This window comes from Austrofundulus limnaeus, unplaced genomic scaffold, assembly GCF_001266775.1.
Source record: "Austrofundulus limnaeus strain Quisiro unplaced genomic scaffold, Austrofundulus_limnaeus-1.0 Scaffold158, whole genome shotgun sequence".
NCBI lineage: Eukaryota > Metazoa > Chordata > Actinopteri > Cyprinodontiformes > Rivulidae > Austrofundulus > Austrofundulus limnaeus.
In genome coordinates, this window is record NW_013952560.1 from 330002 (window position 1) to 340376 (window position 10375).

Sequence of the window (10375 nt, forward strand, 5' to 3'; positions counted from 1 at the left end):
ACCTATAAATATTAGTTTTATCTTTGTTGAGATTGAATGAATTACATTTTGGGGTAAATCTAAAAACTGATTTGTAAAAAGAAGCAATGATGGTGTAATTATTGTGGAGAGAAAATGAATGAAATCCCCCATGTTACCCCCCCTCCCCATACATACACACACTAACTCACTTCCACACACACTCATGCCTCATTCACACACACACACATCCTCTGCTGCCCCTCTCCTACCCTGTTCCTCCTCTACCAACTGCAGCCTCCTCATTCAGGCCTGCATGTCCGACCTATCCCGGGCTGCCCCCCATCTGGTAATTGCCCCCGTGACAACTGGAAATGATAGAATAATTGTCAAAAATAAGTCTTTTTTTTTTCTTTTAATAGGGCAAGGGTGATTAAAGTATGCATGAATGGCACAGTGAGGTGGCGAGAGGAGGAGGAAAGAGAGGGAGCAGGAGGGAAACTGGGGCGGGGGCAGGGGCTGGGATGGCAGGTGGCAAGGAGGTGGTGTTGGTGGTTCACAAAAAAAAAAGAAAAAAAGGTGGGGGGGAGGCTTGTTTATGATGCTATCTCCCCCCCCCCCCCCCCCCCCCCCCCACACACACACACACCACCACACAAACAGGGCTGAAGTGATGACACAAATAGTGTTGCCTCTTCACACGGTGACACCAGTCGAGTTGCGGGCGTCGCTGCAAGACTCCCTCGCTGTTGGCAGAGGAGAGTCCTCTGTTGTCTGGTCAGGATCTCTGCCACTCCTCAACTTCAGGTAAAATAAATAAATAAATAAACAAAAAAAAATAGTCCATCCATCCATTCATCCCTGCACCCATCAGTGTTCTGTCATCCATAGTGGACTCCAGGCTCTTGTGTTGAACGCTTGTGTTTTACTGCCGGGGCTGCGTCTGCTGTCTCCACCGCTGCTCGTCCCACTGTGTAACTGTTCCGCCTTGGTCTGTGGGCTCTGTTAATCTGCTGCTTAATTAGTCTTGATGAATTGCTCCACGTGTGTGTGTGTGTGTGTGTGTGTATGTGTGTGTGTGTGTGTGTGTGTGTGTGAGGCAGAACCTGCGCGCATGCACACGCACGTCCAAGCAAGTGTGTGCAAGTGATCGTGTGACTGAGTGAAACTCTTCTTCTACTGGATCAGATGTTACTACCCGCTTGCTAAGCTAATCGCCGATCAATAAAATCAAGAGGATGGAAAGGGCGCGTTGGTTTTAACGGTTAAATATTAATCTAATGCAGATGTGTGTGTGGGTTTTTTTGGAGGGGGAGACGGCAAAGTTTGACTTGTTTGTTTTTCTTTGTGTGAGAGGGAAAAAACAGTCTTAGGAGCAGATGTTTAGTTTGAAAAGGCGAGGAGGTCACGGGACTCATAATTGGTGAAGCACTAATTATCTTTATCAAAGGCGAGTGGGATCATTTGTTTACTTAAATATTGATGAGGGTGCGCTAGGCATGGTATTGGGCTATTGTGGGCATATTATTAACATTTCATAGGGCTTTGTGCAGGAATGCGAAAGAGACTCCTCTTCATAATTTAATACCCTAATGCATAATGAGCTATGTGATTAGCTCACACGGAGAATTGGCCAAACTCCATTTTGAAGGCAGATAATTTACATTGTTCTCCAGAGTCTGGCATTATAATAGGTTCTTTAGCACAATAAAATTAAATGCTACACATTTTGTATTTTAGCTCACAAATCCCCCTGGCAGTGTTCATTCAGATTTTTTTTATGCTTATGCTTCGTTTAGTTTAGAATAAAATAAAAAAAGAGTTCAATGATCAGAATGTTTTTTTTTTTTTACAATTGTGTAACAAAAACACATGTTTACCTACATGTTTTATTTAGAATGCTGTCTGGCCAATTAACACTGTTCATTAGCCGAGCGGCGTTATTTGTTTTGAAAGTTTAACCAATCACTTTGTTATGCTAATTGTGATGTAATTTAATTTGAGTTCCCCGTAATGATGATGCCGCTATTATCCACATAAATGATGCAGTTAAGCAGCACGGCCTCATTTGCATGTGCTTGAAGGGAGAGAGGCTGAAAGGAGCCGGCTCCCGTATCACTCTGCTTTAATTTTCCACCTCTGTTCACTCCTGCCCTGTGGGTCTTCCTGGTCTGTCGCTGACTATTGATGATCAGCACTTTTATCTGAATATTTTTTTCATTCAAAGTGGATTTTATTTGCCTGCTATCCGATTCCTAGAACTATAATTAAGAGGAACTTAATAATTGAAACATAAACTGATATAAAAAAAATGCAAATCATCGTTTTGTTTAGGTTTGTTTAACCCAAAACACTCAAAACTGTTCGCAGATTATTTCTTCTTTTAGTTTTATTTTTTTGAGGACATTTGAGGTCTGAAACTGTATTTTTTAACCATATTTAAATGCTTACTCAAGGTTTTGTTATTTTATCAATAAAATATTTTAAAGTCTCTAACCTTGTACGTTAAAGTTTGACCGAGCCGAGGTTAAAGATCGCTCATTATCTGTTTTTTTTTTTTCGTCGTGGCTTTTGTAATTTTCCTGAAGCAAAGATATATATATTTTTCCACCTCCTGAGCAGACGCCATCCTGCTTTTATGCTTCTAATTGCTTACATAAATCTTGTCTGGTATGAATGAGAAATGTTGCGGTGTTGTCAACTGCAATCTTCACCCTTATTTACCAATTCATTAAGATCTATCGATGCAGGACTGCTGAGAGGGAATGACAACATAAATCAGAGCTGGAGACATAATGGTCCTAATCAAGCAGAAATAACTGGAAACGTCACGATGAGCTATGTCTGTGGAGCTGCGTCCAATCGGCGGCTGACTTCCCTGCTCCTGTCCGCTGGATGTGCCCCGCTCAGGAAAAGCACCAGACGATCCAACTAGCTCCTCTGATTTTTCTCTGCTCTAATCGACCTCACCGATGTAAAGACTTTGTCCATTCACTTCTCCTTTCTTTTCTTTAGTTCGCTGAGTCTCGTTTCATGTCTCAGTCCTCTCTCTCTCTCTCTCTCTCTCTCTCTCTCTCTCTCTCTCTCTCTCTCTCTCAGAATCGAACATCTTTTCTGAGTGCAACACTTCCACGCATGAGGTCTATAAATACAGTTAGGTTGGAAGTGCCCCGCGTTCGCCGCGCACCTCCTCTACTCCTGATAAAGATGATTGGATGAGACAATGAGGCCTCTCCTCTTTTATAGGTCAATTAGCCCTGATTAGGTGGGCCGAGTTAATTAACGCAATTGGCAAATATGCAAATGGGAGCCGACTGGTCGGCTGTCGTCACCGCCTCGCTCGACCGTGGCGGCAGCGGCGCCTCCTGCCTCAGCAGAACGTGGCGTCTGACGGCGAACATGTAAATGATCTGGGACGAGCCAAAATGCAGGAGAAAACTACTTTCTCTCCTCCTCTCTTTTTTTTTTTCCTACTTTCTCTCGTATCCGTGAGGGCTGTGCTTCTCAGTATTTGTTGAGAAACAGAAATTGAATTCCATTTAACAGCTGTGTTTTCTTTATTTTAATTGAATATTTCATGTTTGCCCCTTTTTTATATGGTATTCCAGAGCTGCTGCGTTTTATTTAATGTTAATTTACAGCAACACTGTATCATGCACACTATCCATAAGTGCCTCTTATATTTGATTGTGCAGAGTGTACAGTTCTTTACACACATTCCTTTGCTTTTTTTCTTTGTCGTTTCCCTTTCTGTTCTCCTCGAACACTGACTCCGTCACATCCTCGCACACCCATTCAGGGACACTCGCACACCGTGGCAAATAGTCCGTCTTTTTTTTATCTTATTCTGTCTCATCTCCTTATTGTAAATAGAAAAGAATTAAGTTCTGAACATTCTTGACTGAATGTCTCCTATCACAGAGTTACAATTTATTGTCGGCTCAAATGAAGAATTGAAATCCGACTGAGGTTCTCTCAGTGTAGGGCTCATTGGACAGGAGATAACCACATTTGATTCTGTTGCTTTGAATAATGTTAATCCGGCATAAAAAAAAAAAGAAGCAAAGTCCATTATTCATATTCATCTCTTTTCATTTGGCCCCACTCTTGATTTTGTAAATATGATTTCTTCAGCCCCCTCTCTCTTTTTTTTCCTTCCAAAGCAGTCTTTATTCACCGGTGAAGCACTTTTGAAATTCCTCTATGTATGAGCAGAAACCATTACCATACACAGGTTTAGAAGAAGTAGTCATTAATGCTCTTTTATGGTAGTCCTTTWGCGCCAAAAGGAAGCTTTTAATTCTAAGGCTCGACAGCCTGACTTACCTTATTTAATCTGGTGGACTGGCCTTTTATTTTTTTATTTGCATGTTTCTTTCCAAAATGGTAGTTTTTCCCCAATTCTTACTCCAAAATTCTTAATGTAAAGCTGGAATGAATTACTTCTAATGTCAAATCCAAACAAATAATCCTAATTAAGGAGGTATTTAAGTCTCATTGCTTCTACTAAAGGTTTTTACACTTTTTATTAAGTTTTTCAAATCTTTTGCTTTGAATTCTTTCCTTTATTTTGATAAATTTAATACACACTACTGTCAGCTCACAYGTGGCATTTTGATTTATTGAGCAATTTTAAGTATTAAATCTGTCCTTGCACAGTTACTTCTTTATTTTGTATGCGCAGTAACTTATGGCAATGATGAATTAATTTCACTCAAGCACAGAATCTGTGATTATTTTAAATAGTAACCATATCTGGACCTGATCAGAGAGCTGTGAGGACTCATCGGACTGTGAAATGTAATTTCTGTTATTATTATTTATTTTTTTTTATTATTAGTTTGATCTCAGGAACATTAAAAAAATCCAGCCACGTGAAATGTGAGCTGATAATACCGCTAACTTTTATTTTTCTTTCTTTCTTTTTCTTTTGTATCATCGTGATGAAAATATATATATATTTGCAACTCATGCATATAGAATGAGGAAATGGATCAGTGTTTCAGGCAGACGCGGTGGAGAAGCCTCTCACTCTGAAAATGGATGACGCAGAGATGAAGCCGGTGTCAGGGCAGCAGTGTGTTAACAGTGTATCGCGTGTTAAATTCCTCGGTGGACCCGAGGCAGACAGCTGTGCATTCCCTCTAGATGGATGGCCAGTGTCATAGTGTGTGTTTACTGCACATGATAGAGCGGGAGACAGGCCAGGTAATGAGGCTACATTAAGGGCTTTTAGAGCTCGCAAACAAAGATGGAGGGCTGCTTCTTTCCCCTTTAATGATAGGTGTGTGTAAGTGTGTGTGTTGGAGAAAAGACTCGTTTTTTTTTACCCCCCTTGCGCCTTTGTTTTGCCACTTCTCGGAAAGAAAGAGGAGGAATTCTCCCAGCGTCGAGGCCAAACACCTCACTGGGACCCTTCCTTCTGATTCTTGATGAAACCGGTGGATTTGCAAGATTTAAGAGTAAATATTTGCTCGAGCTGAGCAGGAATAGCAAGTGGCTGAATGGTCACACGAGCAACCAGACAAAAGCTGCTTTTGCTTTAAAGCTTTGCAAATAAAGTCTTTGCTTCATGTGGAAATTCTCTTTTTTTATTAAACTTAGAAGAAATAGCCACTGTTAACCATGTCCTAAACGCTGAGTATCACTATCATCTTCCCTCGCTGAGCGGGTACATCCACAGCGTTAGCAGCGTATTACCAGGTAATCACAGGCTTCCTCTCTGCTTCCGATCGTGATAATAAGTGGTCTAGGTTCACCCTCATTGGAAGATTATGGCTTGAAGAAACGGCGAGTGTGCTGAAAACGCASGACCACGTGTGGGCGAGCTGACAGCGCCACACAGCTCTGACCAGAGGCCCAACCGTCGGCGACTCTTTCCGACCCACTTGGTTCAGCGCAGGCTGAGCCAGGGTCAGGGCTGCTACCCCCCCATGCCTCGGGGCGAGGGCGCACGGGCGGATCCGTGGCAAACACTGGCTTCACACAGTCACACCCTCAGGTGCTGAGTATTGTCACCCCCCGTCTCTCTGGAGTATTGCGTGAGCGCACGTCTCCCTGGCTGTGACAGTTCCATCACCCCCCACAGCCGGAGCCGCAGCGCGGTCGCCCGCTCATCACCGCAGCCTGGCTGTGTTTCTAATTGACATTCTAATTGGCAGATTTGAATGCCGCCTTTAGACGGCTAATTAATTTATCTCACCGCTGTCATTAAGGTTAAAGCACCATCTGATCTCTGCGAATATGCTTTGCATATATCTGCATTATCAGGGTGTTGCAGTCACACTGCGCAGATTTTTATTTTGGAGGAGATTAGAGCGTTGAGATTAACTGGACAGTGGGTTTTCATTAATTCATTCGAATCATTATCTCTGATTGCATGATTTTTTTTTTTACAAATTCTTTACCTTTTCTTTGCACGACGTTACTTTATGAATAACTAATCAAATGTAGGTGGATAAAATATTAGCTTGATAATAATATAAAAGCAATTTTCCCCTGGGTTTTGATGGTGGTTTGCATTCGATTCAGCTGTTATTAAAAATGGTTATTTCTTCGTCTCGTATATCTTCCAAGTTTTCCGAACATCCCTCTTCGGTTTAAGAAAGAGCGCAAAAAAAAAGAGAGCTCCATTAGAATGTTCATAAAATCGTAGTAAAGGCAATCAGACAGTCTTTCTCTGAATATTTTAAACATTGGGCATGTAAAATTTATGCCTAATTTGAATACTTATTAGCCGGCTGATCTCGGCTGCAGCCTTGAGTTTCTTACGCTGAGATTCATCACCGGATTGGATGTCACATTGTGCCAGTCTCCCCTCCCGTCCCTCCCCACCCTGCCACCTTCTTCCCTCCCACTCCCTCCTTCACTCCTTTATTTTCTTTCCCACTGCCCCCCCACCCGCCCTCTGTTTCCTTTCTCCTGTCTTTCTGTCCCCCTGTCTTTTCTCACCGTGTCTCCCTCCATCAGCGGCGAGCGTCTCGCTGTTAAACAGGGGCCTGTTTGTTCACAAGCTCGCCTCGTCCTGGCCTCTTCCCTATTTACTTGTGTCCCGGGCAGCTGTCGCCCCTGCTCTGTGTAATAGCTCAGCCCTGTTTGTTCTCCCTCCTCAGATCCTGTTTATCCTGGCTGTGGACATCCTTTAAGGCCTGTCCCCCCGTATCTGCCCCTCGTCAAACACACACCGGCGCACACAAACACTGCCACGGACGTGTACACACTTCTATTAAAACTGTATTTGCAGGGCCAAAGGATACACACGGTACCCTTGTTGGCTGGGCACAAACACATACAATCATCATTCACCCCCCCAATGTTGTTCTGAGTACTGGTTTGCTCTTGCAGATTGGAAAACGGGCTGTTTTAAAAAAAAAAAAAAGGTGAAAAAGGCACAAAAAAAAAAGGCTGTGGAAATCCGATTTGAAACATTTGCATATTTTACATTGTAGGAAAGAAAATACTTCATAAGTTCTTTGTGTTGAATTTATTATTTATCTTTATTATTTATTTTTTCAAATATGAAAAACATTTTTCCAAATAGGGAGACTGTTGAATCCATAATTGTGGATTTCTGCCAGAGCTGCAGTCTATTGAGCGTTTTTTTTTTTTTTTCTGTATTTATTGTGAGAATGTCGACTGCTGCTGGAGGAGCTCCTCTCTGCCCCGGCGTAGGTACAGAGCGTTAAATGTTGGGGATAATGATAAAACATTTATTACTGGAAAGACAGGAGGCTTTATGCATAATTTATGCTGTTTTAGCACAATCATTAGTAATATTCGAGATATATTTTCCCCCATTCTTTTCGTCTTTTTTGTCCTTTTGCATTGAGTAAAAGAAATTTAAACATTTAACTTATTTCTTAAATGTATTTACTCTAAAAATCCCTGCCTGAAACTTTGATTACAAATAAAATGTTAGTTTAATGGCATCTAAATCCAAAAAAATTGTCACAAACCACTATCATCTATTAAGACTTGATTTAAGAAAAAAATAGATTAAAAAATCTAATAAATGAAATATAAGCGTTTTTTTTCCCACTATGGAAGCCTGCGAGGCAGAGAGCAAGAATGACAAACCTATTATGGTGTTCATCACCAGCCCTGCACCATGTGATGTGGTGCCTCCTCCTCCCCAACACCAAATTTTTAATTTTGCATGATTAGTTTTGCGTCATTAGGCAACTTCCAGAGGCAGACAGCTTCAAGATGGACAATATTTTAGGAGGGCTTCTCTTTTTTTTTTCCTGTTAGAGAAATACAGATGTAATGAACTGAGCCACATATTTATTCAAATATATTACTTATTAAGATTTTAGTAATAGCTTAAAAAGCAAATCCTTGTGATTTATTTATTCGCATATTTGCCATATGTAGCAACCCATCTTCTTTTCTTTTTTTTTGGGGGGGGCACGCATCTCTTTGTATTGCTTCATTTACACAATGAATGCATAATTGCTCCTCCTGCATCCCCCCTTTTCCCCTTCCCCCCTCCCTCTTCTTTAAATGCTTTAATTTGCAAATGGGGACCAAGGGCTTGATAATGGAAGCRTGCAAAGAGAGGAAGGTGGGGGGAAAAAAGAAGAAAAACAGGAGGGAAAACGGGGGGAATTGTAACAAGAAGAGCCCTAACCGGTGCCTCTTAATCACTTCTAGGTTTTAAATCATGATGATGCAGGAGTCGGCCACAGAGACAATAAGCAACAGTTCAATGAGTCAAAATGGAATGAGCACCCTAAGCAGCAGCCAATTAGAGGCTGGCAGTAGAGATGGGAGATCAAGCGCTGGTGACACAAGCAGCGAAGTAAGCACAGTCGAGCTGCTGCATCTGCAACAACAGCAGGTAAGTTGTGTTTCTCCCCCGTCTCGTCTCTCTGCCGCTCTGCCTCACTCTCACTCTGTCGTGCTCCCCCTCTCCGCTCTGCTGTGCTCTCTGCTCAGGCGCTGCCGGGGTGTTCTACATAGGCAGGAAGCAAAATGAATCATTATGTTGTTGTGTTTGTGTGTGTGTGTGTTGTTTTTAGAATGTGGAAAGCAGCAGTGTTTATATAATAGGCTGTTGGTAAACTTTCCCCCGTCAGTTTGTTCTGCTGTTGGCATGCTGTGCTTGTAGCTGTTAACCTGCAGATGATGGGATCTGCTGCAAACTGCTTGTTTGTGTTGTTTATCACTTGCTACACACGTAGAAGTTTTATTTATTTTTGCAGCAGCAGTGTGAGGCCGTGTGTGTGCATGTGAGCGTGAAGGTGTGCTTGGGGAGGGGAAAAAAAGGGAAAGAATGTGTTAAAACATCGCACCGTCCGTTCTGTCCAGTGTGTGTGTGTGTGTTATGGCAGCTCGGTTTCCACCAGAGGGCCTCCTAACTCACTAGGTTGTCTCACATACAGACGCACAACTGACAGAGAAATCTTTGATTAGGACACTTTATAAAAACAAATCTTTTTCTTTAATTTTCTTCAATAAAACAGTTTTTTTTTTCAGTAAAATACTGCTTCTTTAAATGCTCTCAATTGTTGGATGTTTTTGTTTTCAGGCCCATGTGTTCTTCTCAGTCGGAGCAAGTCGTGGGGTGAATGAGGGGGGTGAGAGGTGGTGGTTGGGGGGCAGGAGTTGTGAAAGTCAGAGGAAAGGAGTCAAGTGTCTCTCRTGTCTTTTCATGGTGAATGATGGCTTTGACAGTTTGCCAAAAGAGCAATGGGAGATTAGGTCAGAGGGCCATGCTCCTGGGTGGATTGGGAGGTGGGGGGTGGGGGGGGACAACGCCGCAGGTTTGTAATGATGTCCCTTTTTTTTCGTGATGAGAATTTTCATGGAAGTGTAGATTTGCGTGTGTGTGTGTGTGTGTGTGTGTTTTTGGAGGCAGCTGAACCCCTGTGGTCAGATCGGTCAGGGCTGTACAAAAGATGCTGATGAGTTTGTGTGTTTGTGTGTGTGTGTGTGTGTGTGTGGTGGTGGGGTAGGTCCTGGAGCTTTCTCTGCTCTCATCCTCACTTGTCATCCATCCACAGCAGAACCTTAGTGGTCTGCTCTTCCTGCACAACACACACATCTGACTGTGGTCATCTGTTGCACTCTGAGTGTGAAGAACTGTTTCTGTAGGTGCCAAACCTCAATGAATCCTGAAWGAAATTGAAATAATTTAACCAGATWACAAAGAAAAAAGACTAATAAAYATGTTGTCTGTAGAACTTCACTTAGTAGAGATGTTCAGTTTCCCCCCTAATAAATTGCTTCACATGCTGCATAAATATGTATATGTGAAGAAATGAAATGTTTTTACTGCAGTTGAATACACCCCCCCTTCAAAGAAAAATGTCTACTGTATTTATTCAAGTATAATACGTAAAATTTAATCCATAAAATCACGCACAAAGTTGGGGGGTAGTACTATACTCGGTTAAATATTTTTACTTATGTATTT

The 10375-nt window shown here is 42.1% G+C and overlaps 1 protein-coding gene across 8 annotated transcripts in view; it reads left to right on the forward strand.

Annotated features, from left to right (window-relative positions):
* foxp2 (forkhead box P2) overlaps positions 1–10375 on the forward strand; it is a 120046-nt gene that overhangs the window by 44175 nt on the left and 65496 nt on the right. For 3 of the 8 annotated variants that reach the window (XM_014016944.1, XM_014016941.1, XM_014016942.1), the window contains one exon: positions 8611–8797. The exons of 3 other annotated variants lie outside the window; for them this stretch is intronic. In XM_014016944.1, the coding sequence (XP_013872398.1) occupies positions 8621–8797 (177 nt within the window). In that variant the 5' untranslated portion in view covers positions 8611–8620. Of the gene's footprint in view, positions 1–637; positions 766–8610; positions 8798–10375 lie in introns of those variants that run through there. 2 more of the 8 variants (XM_014016943.1, XM_014016947.1) reach the window with 2 other exon arrangements.